Source organism: Helianthus annuus, chromosome 16 (assembly GCF_002127325.2).
Source record: "Helianthus annuus cultivar XRQ/B chromosome 16, HanXRQr2.0-SUNRISE, whole genome shotgun sequence".
Classification (NCBI taxonomy): Eukaryota; Viridiplantae; Streptophyta; class Magnoliopsida; order Asterales; family Asteraceae; genus Helianthus; species Helianthus annuus.
Window position 1 is genome coordinate 195,957,009 of NC_035448.2, and position 25,120 is coordinate 195,982,128.

Genomic DNA, 25,120 nt, shown 5'->3' on the forward strand with positions numbered 1-25,120 from the left:
GACAAGGCTCAAGAATGGATCAGTCAATAAGGGCACACATTTGACTGCTAGAAAAACTCCAAACCAAAATAATGGCCACACATACCTCTACAATTAAGGGCAGCCGTTGACCAAATGTGATTTAACTCTCAACACCCTCATCTTCTCATCCTATAGCACAAACCACTTAAAACCTTCATTATAGAAAAATAGCCAAATAACTATAGTGTTTCATCCCTTTGAATTTGCATTAACCTAACAATATGAGGGTACTTTGCCCTAATCACGATAGAGAAGATGCATTGGAAACCGTTCTTGACGTACCTATACCAGAAGAGATGTTTACACGAATGGGAAGCACTAATGGTCTAAGATGGCAAAACATGGCGACATGGATGAAGGCTCAAACGATTGACAAATGGTCGTCTCCTGCCATAGCTAACCGTTATAACGAGCTTAGTTTTTTGCTTTACATGGTTGGATCTCCAATTCTTCCCCTTCGGATTCAACTAGACGATTCAAGTGATCGTTCTATTCGAAATTCTTCTATCGTAAGCCTAATATAATGTTGCCTACCTATGACATATTGGGGTGTTAAACAAGATGTGTTAACGGATTGGTGGGTTCGACCTAACACGAACCTGAAAATCGTGTTAGACATGTAAACCGACACTACACAAGTTTTCACGGGTCAACACAAACACAAATCGTATAATCCGATATTTTTTTGCATATTCATACTCTAAAATTACAAATTTACAACCAAATATACAAATGTATATATAATAATGATGCTATTTTTTTTATTTTAAATGTTGCCATAAAATACCCCATTAATTTCAGTTATGATATAAACACAATTTTTATAAAACATAAAATTAAACGGGTTAATTAGGCCAACCTTTGAACCCGTCAGGTCGACCCAGAGAAGACCCATTTAACTAAAAAGGTTCACGGGTTCGACGTAAAACTAATCCAACCTCGTTTAGACTAAACTCAAAGCTGTAAAATCACGTGTTAGGTTCGTGTCGTGTCATAAATGCATACCTCTGGGGATACATGCATTACAATCTTTTTAAGAAGTATTATTCTCCTTACGAACCAGCTGATGAAATGTTGTGTGTTATAAAGGAAGCATCGACAGCAAAATACATAGTGCAACAATACATGGCGGCAATAGGAGGACAACCAGCTTTAAACTCGGTACAAAGTCTATGCGCAATCGGTCAAGTAAAGATCAAGGCGTCGGACTTCCACCAAGGCGATGAAACCGTGAAAGCACAAAACAAGGAGGAAAGAGGAGGATTTGTTCTTTGGCAAAAGAATCCAGATCTATGGTGCTTAGAGCTACTAGTTTCGGGTTGCAAAGTTATTTCAGGAAGTAACGGCAAAATTTCTTGGAGACAATCTTCAAACCAACTAAGACCTATGAACACAGGTCCTCCTCGTCCTCTTCGCCGGTTTCTTCAGGTTAGGTAACGACCCCGTAGAGGTGTGCAAATCGGTTAATTTTCCTAACCGGTTTAGGCGCTTATTTTTAATTTTTTTTGCTTTAACTGGTTCAGGTATTCACTTTAACCCGTTATTACTTTAACCGGTTATTTTCATTTTTTCGGTTTTTTTCCTAGTTAACCGGTACATCAGTTAAAAAACTGGTTCGGGTATTCATTTTAACCCGTTATTACTTTAACCCGTTATTTTCATTTTTTTTCGGTTTTTCTCCAAGTTAACCGGTACTATCCTACAAGTGTATAACCAGTTACATACCGTCAGTTTTTTCAACCTCTAACTAGTTATTGATGTACCTGCTACTAGTTAATAATCGGTTTCGGTTAACAAACAGATTTTTTTGCCCACCTCTAACGACCCATTTAAATAGGTCAATTTAAGACTATATTTTACCCTAAAAGGGTCAAACAAAATAGTTCTTTATTGGTTAAACAAAAGTTCTTTAGTTGAAGTGAGATTTTTTTTTTTTTTTTTTTTTTTTTTTTTTTGATAAAGATAAGTATATAAACATACAAGAATATCCAATACGATTACAAACTAATGGTAGGTAGACGAGCAACAAGCTGCGCCGCTACCCCTTTCTGAATAGCAAACCCTACCCTGCTAAACACAAAATTCTGCCCCTTAACATGTGCGGTGTTACTGCTTACCACCTGTTGAACCCGCTTTAGGAACCGCACCGCGTCAGGGGCGAGAGCGCCGAATGTATCGAAAGCGAACGGGACGAACACGTGCTGATTCTCGATGCAAGCTTTTTCGTGTTTAGCTACTTTGCCCGCCTCTGCCTTGGTTATCGCCTGTCCCGCCACAAACCCGTGATCCCTTAGCCCAGCGAGGGGGGACACACCTGTCAATTCGACACACGCGTGTTTCCCTCTTTCCCATCCAAAAACAAGAATGTCAGCGGGCCGTAGCGTAGATCTCCCTTCTAATGGATCAGTCAAGAAGTTCACCGGAGCTTCCTTTTTTGCCGAGATCCCTGCTCGCTTAAGAGTTGAAATACGACCATAGTGTTTCACCCCTTAAACTTTATTGACTTGTTACTCAATCTTCCCAACCTCTTTATGTTGACACGTCTGGTATCATGAATAGAAAGCCAAAACGACATATTTAAAAGCATTTCCTTATGATTTTTTTTTTTTTTTTGTAGGGTCTAGACCCAAAGTCCACAGGAGATTTGTTTCTTCAAGCAGTATGCATAGGCGAAAAGATCATAAACGACGAGGAATGCTTTATACTAAAGCTTGACACGAGCCAATCTGATCTAGAGGCACAAGCCACTCCAAAATACGAGATCATCCATCACACAATTTGGGGTTACTTTAGCCAACGATCGGGTCTTTTAGTCAAGTTTGAGGACTCAAGATTGCTATCTGTAAATGGCGAAAACGGGGATGGCATCTTTTGGGAAACCAGCACCGAATCGGTAATGGAGGATTATAGATACGTTGAGGGTGTAAATATCGCACATAGTGGGAAAACTTCGGTTACCATCTTTAGATATGGAGAACATTCATCCAATCATAAGAGGGAGCTTGAAGAGAAATGGAGGATTGAAGAAGTTCACTTTAATGTTTGTGGATTGAATAAAGATTTCTTTATGCCCCCTTCTGAATTCATGAAAGAGAAGTGATCATTTAAACTTCTTCTTCTTCCATGTAAACTTAATTCTCGTAAATGCTGTTGCAAACAGGAACAACAATGCATCAGTGATCCGTGTCTCTGTCAAATGATGCTTATAAATGGTTGGCAAATTGGACTTTGAAAATTTTAAAAATAAAAATTATGACACATTGGCCGATAACAATCTTTACCGACAATGTGACCGGTATTATTCTTAACTCTCACTTTTATTGCCAAAAATAATCTGGTTCTGATAAAAAAGTAACTCAGTCTGCCCCAACTTTCATTTACATATTATAAATTAGCTTCATGTATGTTAATGCATAGAAGTGTTGTACCCTTTGTTTTGGAAAGTTTTCAAAAAAAAATTGAACTTACACTTTTAACTCATAACTTTTTGATTTTTTTACTTTTAACCAAAAGTATTTATCTTTTTCAATTTAATCTCACAACTTTTTTATTTTCAACTTTAGTCCCCTATACTTTATATACTCCTCAAAACTTTCGTATTACGTTTCATTCTAAATTTTACGAGTTAAAACGACGCAACGTACGTGTCTGGTCCAACGTTTTTACGTTTTGTTTTACACTGCTCTAAATTTGTACAAGTTAACATGGTACAACGGTGTGTGTGTGGTTCAACGTTTTTACATCGTCTATTTTTTCCTGTTTGATAGGTTTTGTCGCAACGTGCGGTTCCTAAATCTACTTAGTTATTATTTTCTATGTTTTATGTTTCGGTCTAATTTATCCGCATTAGCACGCCACAACTTCAATGTTGGTGGTCGCTGGTGGTGGTGTGGCATTAATGCAATTTTTTAGGTTTTACGCCCCCACTACAACGTGGGGGGACTTAATACTAGTTTATTGTCATTACCAAACAAGTTAAAATATTCTAATTGTTAGTTACCCCTAATAATAATAATAATAATAATAATAATAATAATAATAATAATAATAATAATAATAATACACGTATTTCTAAAATACCCTCCTCTCGACAACGAGTACGAGTTGTTACAAATATTATTAGTTTTGGATCTATAGGTGAAAAAATGAACACCAGCACACGCAAGCATTTGGAGTTCCACTGCCACCGAAAGACTGTACTCCACGTTGTTTTGAATCACAAGATTCAAACTCGTGGTATTGTTGCGATAAACCCTATGGTAGTAAAGAGATATGTGAGAAAAAATATAAGAAAAATAAAAGTTGTTGTTAGGTACAAAAATAACTGGTATTATTAAGGATTAGTTATCTTACATAATAAAGATTAAAAATATAATGTCATTCTACACACTGACATTGTTAAAGGATAATTTGCAATACAGAAACAATATATATTAACACACGGTTGTGTTACTAGTATTTCTTTTATCTTAGACTGTACATAAAAGCACTTGTCGGACAAATAAGTAACTAATGCCAGTCTTGTTAGACCATATGTAATGGGGCTTTATAAGGGCATGAAAGATTTTGATAATGCCCTTACACCATTACTCATGGGCATTATAGGGGCATGAAGAGTGAGGGGCATTTCTATAATAATGCCCAAAGAGAAGAAAAATAATGGAAAGTAATAAATGAAATGGGCATTAACCATTACACCTTTTTTAAAAGGGCATTATGATGATGATGTGGTGAAAAATGCCCCTTAGTGGGCATTAACCATTACCTATGGTCTTATACTAATAAACTTTAACCACGACTTCTATTTATTCATTGGTTACCTACAATTACAAAACAAAATTCCAAAACATGGTTGTCTCATATGAGTTTTAACACACATAGTGTTTAAATACATGCTATTAGTATCAACTAAAACACATTAACTAAATAGGACGAGTTTATATAATTATTAGAGTTTGAGTTTTTTTCATCATAAATATTCAGTCCTTATCGTCATCATGTAAAGAAACTTGTTGACATGTCCAACAAAATCTGATCGAATCGAAGGTTGTGATGCGTTTCTATGTTGCGTAATTCCCTACACTTCCCCTCACGTTTATTTTGTCACTAACCATAACACAATGACACCCGCTCTAAGTGAAAGGTATACCCCATTCCCTTATTATTAAGAACTAGTGGAATTCCTCTGCGCTTTGCAGTGGGAATTCGTTATTCGCAATAAAACAATGTTACGTACCGTTACGGAGAGTAAAAATATATTAGAAAATGTTGATGCAACTATCCAAAAAAACAACCATTATAATGGATAACTAAATACTATAAGCAAAAGACAGTTTTACTACGGTGATGCAATCTTCTGACATTTGCTTTCTTAATAAATCAACTTTAACTTAGAATTAATAAGTGCATCTTGTGGAGAACACTATCTTATCAGTTTTTTAAACTTATTATTAATAATTACATCACGTGAAGAAAATTATGTTGGAAAATGATGTTAGACCGTCTGTGAATCATTGGCCTTGAGCCGGTTAACCAACCTTTCCACGGTACACCTAAATTCACGAAAGGACAAATTTAGCACATATCAAGTTTTTGATTAGGGCATGTTTTGTTTTTATCTAAAAGAAACTCCTCACCACTTCTGAACAACTACAATTCTAGGAGTCTTCTTTTCCAACAACATATGAATCAAATGTCTACAACAAATACATACATAGCATACGACAATTGAATACATCTATTCTGGAAATTTGTAGTCATTTCTTAATTCCCATAACAGAGCAAGTTGAAGTTGCAAAGTTAGCCCAATTCGATAGTACAAACCTATTATATGCAACAGAGGGAGTGAGATTGGTGCATAGGTTTAGTGATTGGTGCCTGAGGTTTCAAAGAACATTGAGAAACCAAGGTGAGCATTAACACAGAGCCACAATACTTGTTAATCACTTTAGCACCCACTTACCTTTTAATATATAAATATAATATTATTTTTAAATAACTAATAAGAATGGAGGTTTTGTGTGTTACTAGTATTTCTTTTATCTTAGATTGTACATATAAGCATTTCTCGGAAAAATAAGTAACTAATCCAAGTCTTGTTATACTAATAAACTTTAACCACAACTTTTATTTATTCGTTGGTTATCTACAATTACAAAACAAATACCAAAACATGGGTGTCTTAGTAAATTATAACACACTAAGTATTTAAATACATGTTATTAGTATCAACTAAAACACATTAAATAAATAGAATAAGTTTATACAAATATAAGATTTTCAGTTTTTCTCGTCATAAATATTTAGTCCTTATCGTTGCCATGTAAAGGAAACTTGTAAACATATCTAACTAAATCTAATTGAATTGAAGGTTGTGATGTGTTTCTATGTTGCGCAATTCCCCACAGCTCCTCTCATGTTTCTTCTGTCACTGACCATAACACAATAACACCCACTTTAAGTGAAAGGTATACCTCATTTCCTTATTATAACGAACTAGTGGAATTCCTCTGCGCTTTGCAGCAGGAATTCGTTACTCGTAATAAAACAACGTTACGTACCTTTTGAACCGAGAGTGCAAATATATTAGAAAAGAAAATGCCGATGGCAGCTCATGTCGAAAAAACACCCATTAAAATCGATAACTAAATACTATAAGAAAAAGACAGTTTTACCACGGTTGTGCAATCTGTTGGTGCATATTGTGTGTCCATTACTGTGCAAATAGGCTAGATAAAGCGTGTGTTAAAAAAATATGGGTTGACGAGTTGAGTAGGTGAACCCAAACACGACCGATGTATTCATTCGTGTTAAAGATGTCAATTTTTTAATACAACTCTTAATACTAATATACCTTTAACCACTTATACATGCAATTTGTAAGATTTGAACTTCTACATCTTAAGTAGAGGAGAGGCCCCTTTCCATCACACCACATCACCATATATCACACCTAAAAAATAATGCCTTTATTTAAGCAATATATGTGAACATGCATATTAGATGATATTCAATAGTGCATAAAAATAAAGTTCTGTCTCCACTATATAATTCAAACTATTTTCATTCATCTGTATATTCAATAGGAGTAATAGATTGAAACATCATACAATGGCGAGGCTCATGAAATCACATGTGAGGATCTTCTGTATAAGCTTTCTATTGGTGTTTGTGTGTTATTGGTGTAAGTTCTACATGTATAACCATTTTGTCATGTTATTATTTTTAGATAAAAATCTTAGTTAATATTATTAGTTTTGGAACTACAGGTGAAAAAAATGAACACCAGCACACGCAAGCATTTGGAGTTCCACCGCCACCGAAAGACTGTACTCCACGTTGTTTTCAATCACAAGATTTAAACTCATGGTATTGTTGCAATGAATCCTATGGTAGTAAAGAGATGTGCGAGAGAGACTGTAAGAAAAAGAAAAGTTGTTGTTAGGTACAAAAATAACTGTATTATTAAGGATTAGTTATATTACATAATAAAGATTAAAAATATAATGTCATTCTTCACACTGGCGTTGTTAAAGGATAACTTTGCAATACAGAAACAATATATATTAACACACGGTTGTGTTACTAGTATTTCTTTTATCTTAGACTGTACATAAAAGCACTTGTCGGACAAATAAGCAACTAATGCAAGTCTTGTTATACTAATAAACTTTAACCACGACTTTTATTTATTCATTGGTTACCTACAATTACAAAAAAAAATTCCAAAATCTAGTTGTCTCAAATGAATTATAACACGCATAGTCCATCTTTACTAGATACAATAAGTTTAAAATGAACAAAAAGTTGTTTGTGGGTCAAGCCAACCTGTGTAAAAAATGTCATGTTTTAGTTTTTCACCCCTTCAACTTTATTGACTTGTTACTCAATCTTCCCAACCTATTTATATTGGCATGTCTGGCATCACGAATAGTAGTGACGGATCCAGAATTTTATTCTAATGGGTTCCTTTTGGTAACTTCTCTGTAATTCTCACTATTTTTTTCTAAATTGTATAAGGTTCTCATTATTTTTCCCAAACGCACTGGCTTCCTGGGAACCCACAAATATGGGCTGGATCCGCCCCTGATGAATAGAAAGCCAAAACGACATATTTTAAAGCATTTCCTTATGATTTTGGTTTTTTTTTTTGTAGGGTCTAGACCCAAAGTCCACAGGAGATCTGTTTCTTCAAGCAGTATGCATAGGCGAAAAGATCATAAATGACGAGGAATGCTTTATACTAAAGCTTGACACGAGCCAATCTGATCTAGAGGCACAAGCCACTCCAAAATACGAGATCATCCATCACAGAATTTGGGGTTACTTTAGCCAACGATCGGGTCTTTTAGTCAAGTTTGAGGACTCAAGATTGCTATCTGTAAATGGCGAAAACGGGGATGGCATCCTTTGGGAAACCAGTACAGAATCGGTAATGGAGTATTACAGATACGTTGAGGGTGTAAATATCGCACATAGTGGGAAAACTTCGGTTACCATCTTTAGATATGGAGAACATTCATCGAATCATAAGAGGGAGCTTGAAGAGAAATGGAGGATTGAAGAAGTTCACTTTAATGTTTGTGGATTGAATAAGATTTCTTTATGCCCCCTTCTGAAAGAGAAGTGATCATTTAAACTTTTTCTTCTTCTTCATCTTCTTCCATGTAAACTTAATTCTCTTAAATGTTGTTGCAAACAAGAACAACAATGCATCAGTGATCCGTGTCTCTGTCAAATGATGCTTATAAATGGTTGGCAAATTGGATTTCAAAATTTTAAAATCAAATTTATGACACATTGGCCGATAACAATCTTTACCGACAATGTGACCGGTAATATTCCTAACTATCACTTTGATTGCCAAAAACAATACGGCTCTAATAAAAAAGTAACTCTGTCTGCCCTAACTTTCATTTATTGTCATTACAAAACAAGTTAAAATATTCTAATTGTTAGTTAGGAGTAGATAGAGTTACTTTTCTGTCATAACAAGAACTTATGAAACTGTAATCCAACCCTAACCCTAGTTGAAACCACTTCATAAACCTCAAATCTCTATAATTTGCATCCAAATTTCAAATTATCCCATATTAGTTAAACATAACCCCAACAAATCACAATAACCACCTACACTAATCCACAAATACATCTCTACAATTCAATCAAACCATTAGATAAACATAACACCTACCATTGATCTTGCACGGGGCGGATGAATATGAACAAAACCAACTGACATCCTCGCGATCTCAGTAACCGCAGCTTGTCGTACCACATGTACATCACTGATCAAATCCTCATACGCAGCCACAAACGCCTCCTCCCAAAAACGAAACGGAAGATGTGAATCCCAACTACCACCAAAATCGATTACACAAGCTCTAAGCATATCCTCCAGTGTCTGGATTGTTCTTTCAGATTGACCACCCGTTTGCGGATGATAGGCTGTGCTCAGATTAAGTTGGGACCCCATAGCAGATTGCATGGTTCTCCAAAAATGAGAAGTGAAACGAGCATCTCTGTCAGAAATGATGTTCAAAGGAACACCATGTCGAGCTACAATTTCATCCACGTAGATTTGAGCAAGTTTGTCAGCAGAAAAATCCTCACGGATTGGCAAGAAATGCACTGATTTAGTAAGACGATCAACAACTACCCAGATGGCATCGTGACCTTTCTTTGTGCGCGGGAGTTTAGTAATGAGATCCATAGTAATGTTTTCCCATTTCCAAACTGGGATCTCTGGTTGCTCCAATAATCCGGAAGGACGCTGATGTTCAGCCTTAACCTTAAGACAAGTAAGGCATTTTGATACATATAAGGCAATGTCTTTCTTCATACCAGGCCACCAATACTGAATACGAAGATCCTTATACATCTTATCTAAGCCAGGATGAATAGAATAACGAGACTTATGGGCTTCATCCATAAGCAAGGTACGAAGATTATCTTGGCTTGGGACCCACAAACGCTCCATGAAGTAATACAATCCATTGTCCTTCAGTTCTAGCGCAGGAGTTATGTGATAAGGAAATTCCTTATCCATCAAACCTTGTGAAACACAAGCTTGTTGAGCCTGTGAAATACGTGCTTGGATATCGGTTTGAATAACAGATTGGACACGAACACAATGAAGCTTAGTACGTTCCTTGCGACTCAAAGCATCAGCTACGACATTCGCCTTACCAGGATGGTAGCGAATTTCGCAGTCATAGTTGTTTAGATGCTCCACCCAGCGTCGCTGTCTCATGTTGAGTTCTTTCTGATTGAAGATGTGCTGGAGACTTTTGTGGTCAGTGAAAACCACACATTTTGTACCGTACAAATAGTGTCTCTAGATTTTAAGAGCGAAAACAACTGCACCCAACTCCAGATCATGAGTGGTGTAGTTCTTCTCATGTATCTTTAACTGTCTTGATGCGTATGCTATGCCTTTGTTTCTTTGCATCAGGACGCAGCCAAGACCTAATTTAGATGCGTCGCAATAAACGACGAAATCATCATTGCCCTCGGGCAAAGTTAGAACAGGCGCGTCGCAAAGTTTTTGTTTCAAAGTCAGAAACGCTTCCTCTTGTTTGACTCCCCAATCAAATGGCTTGTTCTTCTGAGTTAGAGCAGTTAGAGGAACTGCAATCTTCGAGCAGTTCTCAATGAAGCGGTGGTAATAACCCGCTAGACCAAGAAAAGAACGAACTTCAGTAGGAGTAGTAGGTGTATCCCAATCCTTAATCGCACTGATCTTGGAGGGATCTACATGAATACCTTGTTCGTTGACAATGTGTCCTAAGAATTGAACCTCTTTAAGCCAGAATTCACACTTGGAGAATTTGGCGAAAAGTTGCTCTTTCTTTAGGAGTTCCAAAGTAAGACGGAGATGTTGCTCATGCTCAGCTCGCGTCTTAGAATATATTAAAATGTCATCGATGAAAACGATGATGAACTTATCCAAATAAGGTTTGCAGACCCTATTCATCAAGTCCATGAAAACAGCGGGAGCATTAGTCAAACCGAATGGCATGACTGTGAATTCATAATGCCCATAACGAGTACGGAACGCTGTCTTGGGAATATCTTCTTCATGCACACGGAGTTGATGATATCCAGATCGCAGATCAATCTTTGAAAAATAAGAAGCGCCTTGCAATTGATCAAAGAGATCATCAATGCGAGGTAGGGGATATCGATTCTTGATGGTAAGCTTGTTAAGCTCACGATAATCGATACACATCCTAAAAGATCCATCTTTCTTCTTGACAAAAAGAACGGGAGCACCCCAAGGTGAAAAGCTAGGACGGATGAAACCTTTGTCAGAGAGCTCCTGAAGCTGCTTAGATAATTCTTGCATCTCAGACGGTGCAAGACGGTATGGAGCTCTAGCAATGGGATTTGCACCAAGTACGAGATCAATACGGAACTCGACTTGGCGTGCTGGAGGTAGACCAGGTAATTCTTCAGGGAAAACCTCAGAATAATCCCGAACGACAGGAATATCTGAAATAGACTTACCCTTGCCTTTATCTGCTGTAACATGTGCTAAGAAAGCCACATAGTTCTTCCGTAGATACTTCCGTGCTTTAAAACAAGACATGAGTTGGAGACCACCGGCAGGCTTCTCACCACGAACCTGTAGGATCTCGCCTGTCGACAGCGGCACACGAACAATCTTCTCAGAACAAACTATCTCTGCGCGATGCTTAGATAACCAATCCATACCCACAATAACGTCGAAGCTTCCAAGTTGCATTGGCGTGAGGTCAATAGGAAAAATATGGTCGTTAAGGTTCAACTGGCAGTTGCGTAGAACAGAATTAAGAACAATGGGTTCACCGCTTGCCACTTCTACTGTCAAAGGTTTACCTAGTTTCGTTCTAGACACACGAAGCATTGGCTCAAAAGACAATGACACAAAACTCTTGTCGGCACCCGAATCAAAAAGAACAGATGCTGGCTGATTATTAATAAAGAACGTACCGTTCACCACTTCATTGTCTGCTTGTGCCTCTTGAGCATTCATGTTGAAGACTCGCCCTCGAGCCTGAGCCTGATTCTGATTCTGGTTCTAGTTTGCTAGCCTTGGGCACCGGTTTCTGTAGTGGGTCAGATCCCCATAGTTATAACAAGCACCTGGTAGGTAGTTTGGTCGTGCAGCTTGACCCTGTTGCTGAGCAAGAGGCTGAGCAACTTGTTGAGCAGGGTTCTGAACTGCGCGATTTTGAGCAAACCGACAAACATCGGCAAGATGACCTGACTTCCCACAGTTAGTGCAGAAACGACACTGATGTTGCGGTTGATGGTGACTGTTGCATCGATTGCACAAAGGTGCACTTCCTGAATAGAGCTTCTTGGCTGGAGGCTGTGCGGCTTGGTTGGGAGCTGCCTGGTTAACCTGAGCAGTGACCGCAAAATTTTGGGAAGCCTTACGCCTCCTTGACCCCCTTGAGGAACCAGAATCCTTTCCCTTCTTGTTTTGACCTTTCTTGCTATCTTCCTTGTCAGATGAATGTTTCTTGCCCTTGTCACCCTTCCTGTGTAACTTATTCTTCCGAATCTGCGACTCAGTCAATGTCGCTGATAACTCGATTGCCTGACGGAGTGTGGTAGGGTTGCTACCAGTGATAATGTCTTGTACCGAGTCAGGCAGGCCGTCGATGTACCTTTCGATAGCCTTGTCGAGTGGGGCGACCATAGTTGGGCAAAGCAGACTCAACTCCTCAAACCTATCAGTATATGCCCTGTGCTCGCCACTATCTTGCTTCAAATCATCAAACTCTTTCTCCAACGCTCGTTGCTCATGACGAGGACAAAATTCCCTCATCATAAGAGCTCTGAGTTCAGCCCACTTCTGCTAGAGCAACATCTGCACCACGGTCTCTCATTACCCCATTCCACCATGTAAGAGCCCTCTTCTAAAACACGTTTGAAGAAAACTCGACCTTGCGATTATCCGGACACTACATGTGGCGAAAAGTATTCTCAATGCTCTCGAACCATTGAAGAAGCCCAGTTGCTCCCTCAGAACCACTAAACTTGAGTGGTTTAGCCGAGTTAAATCCTTATATTTGCATGGAGCATTGTTGTTATTGTTGGCTTGATTCCATTGAGCAAAGAGGTTTGGAAGTGCAGCAGCCATTTGCTGTGCAATAATTTCTGCCAGTCCGGCATTTGCTACTTGATTGTCGCGTCGAGGAGGCATTCTAGAAGAGGAAAACATGAAAGGAAACGAGTGAGATGATTGGATGAAGAGAATGAGATGAAACAAAATCAACAAAAGCAAAGATGATGGTTATGTATCGCTAAGCAAACAAGCGACACATAATGTCTAATCAAAGTAAATGGGTCGAAAATAATGCATTGCGAAGACATGCTCGCCTATAAGTGAACACTCACCCCAAGAGTTCCCAGGTAAGAGTGACTGGTCCGATTATGTGGATTTGTACGAACACTCTAGCCTTAGACAGAAAACCCGGGGTACAGGCATTCACTCTTCCAGTTTGCACATGTTCACACTATTAAAACCCAAAACTTTGACGAGATTTTGAAAATTCAAAAGGGGTTCAAAACCATATAACAGAAGGTTCAAAACCTAGTAATAAATCATCCTAGAACAGATGATTACTTTTCAAAGCGGATTCGGAATCGCTGTTCTCGTTGTGGTTATCACCTAAGGATAGGTGAAGTGCATGTTTTAAAATCTAAACACAAGATAACTTGTGTTAGGGTCCTAAAAAGTTATAGTCTAGGTCAAAGCATTACTAATAACCTAATTCCCTATAACCATTGGCTCTCATACCAACTCTTCTGTCACACCCCGACCGCGTATAACATGCAACCGCGGCGGAAACGTCGGGGAGTATTGGGACAGAATTAATTGTTTCATAACCATGGAAATTAAAGTTACATTTTATTTATCAAACAAGCGTATTACATTGTCTTTAAACAGGAAATAAAGAGTTTATAACATAATTAAACTAGTCTATCTTCGTTTTATATCTCTAAGGCACAGGTCCGCCCTAGTATCACAATCATCATCCTAAGCAACAGCTCCTGAAAACACATGTGAAAGTAGGTACGTCAGCATAAAAATGCCTGTGAGGTACATAGGTTTTGTGAAAATGGGATTCATGACTTGAGTCTAAAGAAAACGTTTAATAACAGTCAGTCATGAACCTTGTAAATTGTTTAGTCTTGTAAATCATATGAGAAATGATAAGATCAGATGATATGTATAAATAAAATGTAAGGTTAAAGGAGAGTAAAAATGAGTTTGTATAAGATAAGTTTGTTTGTAAAACAATGTCTTGTGAAGAATATGTTATTTGTGAAAAAGGTAACATGTCTATACTGAAATGATTTAAATAATGCTACGATAGGTAATATTATACAAACATTTATATATAGGAAGTACCAGCGGCGTATCCACCATGTTTGTATCATATTACATACGCCACGTTACTCAAACCATTTACCCAAACCAACCACCATGTAAATTGTTCATGTATAAATCAATTGTCAAGTGTTATTGTGTAAACCATATCGAAATGTCTATGTTCAATGTAAACCACCAAATGTGTATATCAATGTCAAAATGTTTATGTTTAATGTAGATCATGTAATGTGTACCCAAAATATATCATGTATGGTAAGTGAAATGTATCAACTAAACCATATGTAAAATACACAAAAACACGGTATTGAAGTAAAACATGGTTTAAATCAAAGTTATGTTTTGTGGAACAAATGCATGCTATACTGATACAAACATTTATGCGGATTTGTGAAAATGCATACATCCAAGCCTTGAGACTGTGGCGATAAACCCTTAAACAAATTAAAGGCTTATCTAAGTTATGTATATCGAATTCGGTCATTCCTTCCAATCCAAACAAACCCAGGATTTCAGGAACGGGAGTTGTCAATTCCTATGGTACCACTACCTACTAACGAATGGCGTAATCAATGTTAATGAATTGTATTGTCCCATGTTAAACAAACCAAATGTCATACCAAAATGAAAGCATGTGATGTAAACAATTGTACTAAGTATGCACACAATGGGCATAAATAGCATGAAATGTAATGTGAAACAATGTACTAAGTACGCACACAATGGGCATACATAGCATGAAATGTAATGTAATCATGTACTATAATGTACTAACGAACATAGCAGGTATATGATGTGAAAACATGGAAAGCATGAAAGTAACAAGTAGGCACATGTGTTTCACCCCAAAACAGTTTGGAAAACAGTAAAAGAGGGGTTTAATGTACTCACCTGAGATTGCTTTGAATTCCTTGGGTAATAATCACACAATGCTAGAGATCACGGGATATCAAGCGGCACCTAATAGGTAGCTATATTAATATACCGGACCAAAATCGGAAGGATCAGATAGTATGCGGGTTCGTAAACCAAACGAGTATGGAGACTCGTGTAATATGGTTTAACAAAGCCTACATACTACAATGAAACCTAACCTAAGTGCTTACAGCCCATTACGACCCGTTTAGGTAGCTTATGCTACCTTAACGCGTCGTTCGCGTAGAACGCGTTTGGAACGCCTAACATCGTGACCACAAGGTATAACCTCGGAAGGTTATAGCTATGGTCACCTAATGTGTTTGGTCGGATCCTAATGATCGACCAAATGGGTCGGGTTCGAAAGTATAAGCGATTGTTTAGATCGCTTACCTTACGACCCTATATATGCACTAAACTAAAAGTGACGAGCTAAGCATGTTAGGACATGCTTAACTAAGTTTAGAAAACAGGTTTGGCATCAAAACAAACGGCTTTGATGCTCACGAGTAGTTTGGTTACAAAATACGTAAGAATGCGCATTTTGGCCGAAACTACGACTCGTCACTGAGCCTAGATAACGTGGTAATCAGTAGGTACAGTCGCCATGGACTATAACCATCGTGATCACGCTCACGTTATGAAGTTCTATGAACTTCGTGTTGACCATAGGCTGGTCACACAGAAAGTCAAACAAAACTTTGACTTTCGGACTCGAAAAGCGAATAAAAGAGCGAAAGAACACTTACGAAGGGTCCCCGAATGCTAATCTAGATCAAAATGGCTCAGGTATGAAACAAAGGTTCCAACTTAGAGCTTAGATCAGATTTTTGTGGGTTTTAACAAGAATGGGGGTGGGGTATTTATAGTATTTCCCAAACCGTTAGGATCGTTTCTTGAAAAACGTGATCGAATCTCATGCGTACACTTGTCGAAAAGTTGTGGTTACTGAGAATGACCCTTAGTGAGCTGAAAGGGCAAGTGAAATCATGTGGTTGTGGTTTAATCAGCTGAAATTTGCTTATTAATTGATCTTATCTGATCTGTATGTCTGATGCGGCCCGCGTGAAGGTGCAGGCCAAACTAATGCGGGCCGCCTGGCCCTGTCTGATCTGCACCACTTGCAGAATTTACAGTTTAGGTCCCTGTCGCGTATTTAAGCCATTTTCAGCACTTCTAAGGCCCGTAAAGCCAACTTTAAGGCCCTAAAATGATGCCTAAACATTGTGGACATGAAACATGCTCAAAAATATTCCGGATGTTGGTTCGTTTGGCCGTACGATCGCGATGTTCGGTTAATTACGACGGAATGCGCATAAGCGCGAAAGACGATCCAAATGACGCGACGAATGGATTTTTCTCATGCCCAACACTAAGGCATAATATAAGGATGCTTACATAAATTTTTGGATGTCCGGATATATTCAGAACGTAAGTTATGCGCGAAAGTGCAAACTTGTGCACTTTTTGACACTTTTAGTCCCTGAATGATCCAAAAGTTTATTTTAGCATACCAAACCCCTCAAAGCCTATTTCTAAGCTATGTAAAGGATATTTATGGTATGTTTAACTTATGGACATGTTCCGGAATGTTTGTTACTGTTCAAATTGGCATACTTTCGCAGTTTGTCAAGTTTAGTCCCTGTAAGCGAATTAACATGTTTTTGCCATACCAAGGCCTTCAAAACTTATTTCTAAGTTATGTAAAGGTTATTTAAGGTATGTTGAGTGTATGTTGATGTTCCGGAGTATTTGTCGCATTAAACTGAGTACGTTTACGCACCAGTTTGCGTATAATTCTCCAGAAAGTGATGTAGAGTTTGGAATTGAATAAAAGTCAAAACATGAAAAATGTAAAACACAACCAAACAAACATTGGGATCAAATAACATTGTTTTATTAATAACTGAACTGTTTACAATGATTACAAGCACAAATGTTACACCTCGCCAGAAAATTGAAACAAATTCAAGTCCTGGTTTTCCTCATATCCTTGAACCCTTTCAGGTTCTCCATGAGTTGTTGAGAAACTCTTATTTTTCTCATCCAGGTTTCCTTGATCAGTAGACTGATCTCCACCTGTTGCCACCACATTTTCCTCCTTAGAATCTGATTCAGAAAATGGGTCTTTTGTTTCACTCACATTTTGTTTTGTAGAAACAGTGCTTCTATGTAAAATATCATATTTTCCTTGAATTGATTAATCAGAATCACTCTCAGAATTATAAAATATATTGAGTTTAGATTGTTCTGCACCTGTTTCTCCCATATGTGGCCTTCAGCATGATGCTCTTCAGCTATAGGACTCATATGCACATCTTCATCAGCTGGATGAGGATCAGATTCACCCTGCTGCTCCATTCTTGGTGTGCTTGATTCTTCTGCATCATGCTCCATGGGTGACACATTTTCAAACCCTTCTTTGGTTTCTGCTTGTTTACTTAACATCCTCAGATATTCTGCTCTGTTTGGTGAATCTTCTGGTATCAGACACATCATTCTTTCTGACAGAACAGGTACATCAAAATCTGACTTCCATGACCCTGCAGCACTCCAAGGTCTCATAATTTCTGTTTTCCACATAATTTTTGATTTTGGAATTTGTAGGTTCCTTTCAGAAAAAGCATCAGAAATTATGATTGACAGAAATCTGGGAAAGGGTAAATGTGAGTCTATCCTTCCAGTTTTAGTTAGAATTGATCTTCTAATCAGATTAAATATTTCTGTTCCAAATCAATATCTAACCCATTTATGAGGCTGAACATGATTGTCAGAACATTCATATTTATCTAATCTATACCTCCAATCTTTGATGATAAACACTTGTTCAGGATCTCCATTAATACTTGCCAGAAGGCAGGTAGCTTGTTCCTCTTGAATTCATTGATCTTTGAAATCTTTGTATTGTAGCCCATTACAGTATCAAGTTGTGCGAACATATCTTCTTTTCTTGGTGCTTCTTCATAGCCTTGGTTTAAAGGTAATTCTAAACATTCCCTTATTTTCCCCGGTGTAATTGTAATGAAGATATTTTCCCATACGTGTGCTGTTAGCTCCATTTCATTTGAGACCTGGCGAGTTTTTACAACTTGTTGTAGCAGTCTTTCTGGTACATCTCTGGTTTTTGTAAGAGCTTGAGCTATCGGACATCTGATCAGAAATTCAATGAGAATTTGACATTTTATGTCATATTCTTCAATGTTAACATTCATTGCTTCATTGTTGCCTTTTAGTGGAAGAAATTCAGCTTTAGTGATCAACGGAACAAAGTGTTCAATTGGTGGTGAATTGATGTTGGTAGCAGCCATTTAGGATTTGGGTTTTTGCTTTGAAAAGGGTTTTTAGGGTTTGAGAATGGAGGTTGAAGATGGAAGTCTCTGTTTTTTAATGGGATATTTATAGTAAATTGAGACAGAGATTTTTGAGTGTTTTTCGTGGGTTGTTTGTATTCAAGGTGGTTTATGACACCTTAATGATGTTTTAATCTTTTAAAGAAGCAACCGTTTTTGAAAAACCTTTGGTTTATCTCTAATTTAATGTATATCTCTTCTAAGGATAATTAGAGATTCCAACGATTTAAATGGATAAACACTAGTATCCAACTTGCACCTTTTCTTCATGTGGGACCCCTTTTGTTTTCACACAGGGTCCAATTAAAACCTTTTCTAAGCTTGTGTACCTTCTCATGTTGTCCTTTCAATGATATATATTAGAAAGTCTTTAAGTAATTCTTGGAGAGTTAAATTTCTCATATATATATCATCAGAATGCATTTGATTCATTTATAAAATTTTGAATCAGCAATATTTTTTTTAAGATGAGAGGGAATGAGTAGAGTTTGAAGAATTTTTACTTACCTTGAATTTGTGAACTCCACAACTTTGTTCTGATGTATCAGGAAGTCTTTGTCATATAGCTTGTTCCAATCCTCAGAAAAAAAATTGAAAGAAACTTATCTAAAAATAATTTAGATGTTTTATAAGTTCCTTTGTATCTGGTTAAAGGCATGTTTCTTTTCTGTTTGAACAATCTAACTTTCCCGTTTGTCAAAAGAAATTTTCTTTTGATGTATTCATCAAATTTTCAGTTTATCTGTCTGTTTGAACAATCTAACTTTCCCGTTTGTCAAAAGAAATTTTCTTTTGATGTATTCATCAAATTTTCAGTTTATCTGGTGATTTGAACACTGATGGTTTAATGAGGTTTCTGATAAATCCTATCAGATTCTGGTGATTTACTAAATCCTATCAGATTTCATTTGATTTTTTTTACCAGATTTTCCTTGTTTTTATCAGACAAGATTTCTTAGTTTCCCCTAGACCTATTGACATATATAAGTAACATGTACTTAAGACAAACTTAATATATTACTAAACAAAAGACAGTTAAACACACACGAGTAAAACAAAAACAAGTAAACACTAACTACTCATCCTCCTCATCCAACACGTTATACATGCACTTCACATATAACCAGAGACTGGTTATCCTTCCTGTGTGATTGGTTGATGGAACCAAGGAAGTATCTCTTATGTTTTCTTGAAGTGCCAGCTCAACTCTTGTATAACAGCTTCTTACTCCTCCAAAGTCCAGCTGACTTGTGATCACCTTGGTTACAAAGCGGGGGAAGATCAGAAAAGGGTGACGGTCATGGACGTTTGCTTCTAAGTCTCTCATGAGAAACTTAGCATAGTTGTAAGGTTTTTCCTGTACAACAGCGTGAACCACTTCCATCATCCTATGAGACAGCTCGTTAAAGTGTCCAATCTTTTTAGAAAAGCAAACACTTAGCTGTGTTACCAGATACTGGAAAGGTGGTATAAACCCAGATTTGCAAACTTGCCTTGACACGTTGTTTGAATGATAACCCATTTCTATCAAGGTTCGTTTCACCTCTACCTTATCCAGTATGGTGACTTCTTGATCAACACCCAATCGGAGGACATCTCTAAGTGTTTCCTCCTTTAGGGTGATTTTTACCCCCATAACCTCACTATTTATCCACATGGAAGTGCCACTCATAACGATTTGAGCATTCCACCAGAACTCTTGAAGAAGTTCTAGATATATGGTGACATGTGTTGATACAGCAAAGCCCAAAGGACTGCGCATGATCATATTATTTACAAACCTGCAGTCCTCCCATGCAGGTCCTTCCAAGTTAGATCTTAGCCTGAGATTATGATTTTTGTGAAGGTTGAGAGGGAATTGGTTAGTTTCCATTGATTTTGGGCGACCCATTTGAAATAAGAAGTTTTCTGGTGACAGGCTTTTGAAGAGATGATTTTGTTGTGAAGAATGTCTTTTTCAAGTTGTTAATATTTATAGATGAAAGTGATAGTTTCATATTAACATTAAAAAGGTTTTTCTTTTCATCTCTTCATTTAAGACGATATCTATTGCAGTGAATATGACAGTCTACCAAGCCCATTGTGTGAGTAAGCATTCAATAGCTAGGCGGCTACTTTCATAGCTCCTAATCATTTTGGTGCTTACGTGTTTCTCTTAAACTCCTTATGACAAAATATACGTTGCATGAGTTGAAAATGTAAGATAAAAATTAATTTTTCTGAAAAGAAAAAAAATTGTGACGATTGAATTTTCTGGATTTAATTTTATCTTCATGCATATCACATTTCCCCCTTTTTTTTAATGAAAAAAAAAACAAAAATTAAACTAAGTACAACTATGAATTTATACAAATGGAATATGTATGAAGATATGGACCCTTGATGATGAATGATCGTTCTGCAGTTTAAACAAAATTTCTGATGAGTATCAGAATTTCTGATGTTTTCATCAGATTTTCTGATATTTCTTCAGAATTTCTGATAAATCATCACATTTATTGATGATCTATTAGACCTTCTGATGTTCCACCAGATAGATGGGTTTTTTCATCAGAACTTTGTTTAATTGTCCTTTTATTATCGGTCTTTTGATGATCATCAATTTGGTTTTCATTTTGTGTTGTTTTTATTTCTGAAAAATTTTCATCTTTTAAGTTAACCATGCCCAGTTTGCTGATCAAAAAGTTATGTCTCTTTTCATCAAGAGGTTTTGTAAAGATATCAGCAATTTGGTTTTCAGTTGGAACAAAATACATTTCAATGTTACCTTTCTCCACATGATCTTTTATGAAGTGATATCTGACATCTATGTGTTTGGTTCTTGAGTGATGAACTGGATTTTCTGTTATTGCAATTGCACTCTTTGAATCACATAGAATTGGGATTTTTGTCAGATTTACTCCATAATCCTTCAGTTGAGTTTGCACCCACAGCACTTGTGAACAGCAACTTGCTGCTGCAACATATTCTGATTCTGCTGTTGATGTGGCAACACAGTTTTGCTTCTTGCTTGCCCAACATACCAATTTTTCCCCCAAGATTTGACAAGCACCAGATGTGCTTTTTCTGTCAATCTTACACCCTGCATAATCTGCATATGTGTATGCAATTAATTCAAGGTTTGTATCCTTTGGATACAAGAGACCAAGTTCTGAAGTGCCTTTTAGATATTTGAAAACCCTTTTTACAGCTTTTAAGTGGGATTCTTTAGGATCACATTGATATCTGGCCAGAAAGCATGTAGCGAACATGATATCTGGTCTGCTTGCAGTCAAATATAGCAATGACCCTATCATTCCTCTGTAGGTTTTAATATCTACACTTATTCCATCTTTATCAGAATCTAATTTGTTCCCTGTTGCCATGGGAGTTTTTGAAACAGAGCAGTTTTCATGTGAATATTTTTGTAGAATTGTTTTCACATATTTTAATTGACTCAAAAATATTCCATCAATTCTTTGTTTAACTTGTAACCCTAAGAAAAAGGTTAATTCACCCATCATACTCATTTCAAAGTGGCTGGTCATCAACTTTTGAAACTTTTTACAAAATTTTTCATTTGTTGATCCAAATATAATGTCATCAACATATATCTGAACCAACAAGGTATGACCTTTGTGTGTTTTGAGAAAAAGTGTGGTGTCAATAGTACCTTTGGTGAACCCAGAATTGATTAGGAAGTTTGATAATGTTTCATACCAGGCTCTAGGAGCTTGCTTCAATCCATATAAGGCTTTGTTTAATCTATAAACATGATTTTGAAATTTTGGATCAACAAAGCCTTCTGGTTGTTGCACATAAACTTCTTCTTCAATTTTACCATTCAGGAAAGCTGATTTCACATCCATTTGATAAACTTTGTAATCCTTGGATGCAGCATAAGCAAGAAAAATTCTTACAGCTTCTAATCTAGCTGCTGGTGCAAAAGTTTCATCATAATCAATACCTTCTTGTTGACAGTAACCTTTGACCACTAACCTAGCTTTGTTCCTGGTGATTATGCCATTCTCATCAGATTTATTCCTGTATACCCATTTTGAGCCTATGACAGATTTGTCTTTAGGTTTGGGTACCAGATCCCATACCTTGCTCTTTTTGAATTGATCCAGCTCTTCTTGCATAGCTTGTATCCAGTCTGGGTCATTTAGAGCTTCTTTGGCAGATTTGGGTTCTATTTTGCTCAAGAACCCAGCATATGCACATTCATGTGCAGTTGCAGATCTTGTTCTCACACCATCAGCTGGATTACCAATGATATCAGAATGAACATGACCTTTGATCCATCTTAATCTGTTGTGAACAATTGTTGGTTCTGATGGATTTGAAGTTTCCCCCTGTTCAGTAGCCTCTGTTTGGTGTAATGCACCAGAATTTTGACTTTCTGATGTGCTATTGACTTGTTCTGCAGGGTTAGTACATGACATTTCTGATGATTTATATGTGAGAGATTTATCATGTTCTAGAAAATCTTCAGATATCATTTCAAAGAGATGCTCACAATTTTCTTGTTTGTCAGAAAAATTCATTTCTTTCATGTATTCATCAGAAACCTCAGTTTCTGATGAGTCATCAAATGAGACATATAAAATTTCTCTAATTGTCCTTGTGTTAAGAATAAAGATTCTATAAGCTTTTGAGGACAAAGAATTTCCAAGAAAAATACCTTTTTCTGCTTTTCTGTCAAATTTTTCAAGGCTTTCAAAATCAGTGAAAACAAAGCATCTACAACCAAATGTGTGTAAAAATTTTACACTTGGAATCCTTCCATTTATAATTTTGTAAGGTGTTTTGTTTAGCCTTTTGTTGATAAGGGTTCTGTTTTGAGTAAAACATGCATTTGCAATTGCTTCTGCCCAAAAGTAAGTGGGCATTTTGGCATAGGCAAGCATTGTTCTGGCAGCTTCTACTAAGGTTCTATTTTTTCTTTCAACAACCCCATTTTGTTGAGGGGTTCTGGGAGCTAAAAACTCATGAGAGATTCCTTTACTCACAAGAAAGCTCTCAATTTTTGAATTTTTAAATTCTATCCCATTGTCTGATCTGATCCTTCTGACTGTTAATTTTAACAGGTTTTCAATTTTCTTGATAAAATTAATAATCAGATCAGGTGTTTCACTTTTCTTTCTCAAAAATTCAACCCATGTATATCTGGAAAATCATCAACTATTACTAGTATATATTTCTTTCCAGAAAAACTTTCTGTACTTATGGGTCCACACAAATCCATGTGTAAAAGTTCCAAATTTTGTGTAATGGAAGATTCAAAAATTGATTAATGTGAGCTTCTTTTGGATTTTCCCATCTCACATGCATCATAAATTTTATCCTTTTCAGAGGATATAAAAGGTAATCCTTTTACCAGACCCTTACTTGCTAGTTTGCTTAGGTTTTTGAAATTTAAGTGAGCCAACCTTTTATGCCACAACCAACTACTTCCTTTGTTGATTTTTGAAAATAAACATAATTTTGGATGTTCATTTTCTTCTTTGAAATCAAAGTAGTAAATTGATTTTCTTATTCTTTTGCCACTTAAATATATTTTGTTATCATTCATACCTATTAGCAAGCATTTTTCTAGTAAAAATGTTACCTGAAAACCTTTGTCACAAAAATGACCACAGCTCAGCAAATTATACTTTAAGCCTTCAACATAGGCTACTCTTTCAATGGTCAAACATCCATACCTGATACATCCATATCCCATGATCCTCCATTTCACTCCATTTCCAAAGTTCACCATTTTACCCAGCTTTGAGACAAAGTTGCTGAGTAAGCTCCTATCCCCAGTCATGTGCTTGGAGCTTCCTGAGTCGCAGTACTAGATCTGCTGCACATGATGGTCCTGAAATGGAATGGTTAGAGGATTTTAGGTACCCAGGCATGCTTGGGTACTCTTTCTGATGATATTTTAGTTTTATTATTTCTTCTAAATGACCTTTCATCAGAATTTCTGTTAAATGTTGAGCCATTAACAGAATTTTTCTTTTTCTTTTGGAGATGGTGTTGAACAAGCTTCAGTATTTCAACACACATACAAGAATCATCAGAAATTTCTGATATACTTTCTTGTGATGGAATGATGGGATAATTTTGAAAGATGAGTGAACTGCTTCTGGAGTTTTTACAAACTCTTGATTGCATTCACTTCTTTTTTGTTCCAAGTTGGGCTTATCAAAGGAATATTCAGAACATGTTGATTTGCAAGTTTCAGAATCAGATTCTGATATAAATTTATCAGAAATCTGTTGAGTTGCTTTTACAAAGACAGTAGGTTTGCTGTTACTTGTTCTTACATAACCCAAACCCTCTCCTTTGTTCTTTGGAGTGGACTCTATGAAATTTATAAATTCTTTTGCTTGTTGAAAACCTCTTACATTAATTTCTTTATCATTGATTTTCTTGTAAAGATCTCTTCTTTCATTTTCATAGAACTCGATTTTAGCTCTTT

At 36.7% G+C, this 25,120-nt stretch overlaps 1 protein-coding gene and 1 long non-coding RNA gene across 3 annotated transcripts; both read left to right on the plus strand.

Annotated features, from left to right (window-relative positions):
- The first annotated feature begins 242 nt into the window (after window positions 1-242).
- Window positions 243-3,201, plus strand: LOC110915243. Its single transcript, XM_022159906.2, has 3 exons — window positions 243-530; window positions 1,111-1,449; window positions 2,639-3,201. The coding sequence occupies exons 1-3, from the start codon at window positions 243-245 to the stop codon at window positions 3,119-3,121; spliced, it is 1,110 nt and encodes a 369-aa protein (XP_022015598.1). The 3' UTR covers window positions 3,122-3,201.
- A 3,856-nt stretch (window positions 3,202-7,057) lies between these two features.
- LOC110920313 lies at window positions 7,058-8,626 on the plus strand. Of its 2 annotated transcripts, XR_004883370.1 has the most exons (3): window positions 7,058-7,204; window positions 7,290-7,465; window positions 8,177-8,626. It is a non-coding gene; the product is annotated as an uncharacterized LOC110920313 (long non-coding RNA). The 2 variants fall into 2 exon arrangements; XR_004883369.1 differs by lacking the exon at window positions 8,177-8,626 and having other exon boundaries at window positions 7,290-7,527.
- The last annotated feature ends 16,494 nt before the right edge of the window (window positions 8,627-25,120 follow it).

Coding starts and splice junctions, on each gene's coding strand:
- LOC110915243 (XM_022159906.2), top strand. CDS start 243: ATGAGGGTACTTTGCCCTAATCACGATAGAGAAGATGCATTGGAAACC. Junction 531..1,110: donor CTATTCGAAATTCTTCTATC/GTAAGCCTAATA, acceptor TGTGTTATAAAG/GAAGCATCGACAGCAAAATA. Junction 1,450..2,638: donor CTCTTCGCCGGTTTCTTCAG/GTTAGGTAACGA, acceptor TTTTTTTTGTAG/GGTCTAGACCCAAAGTCCAC.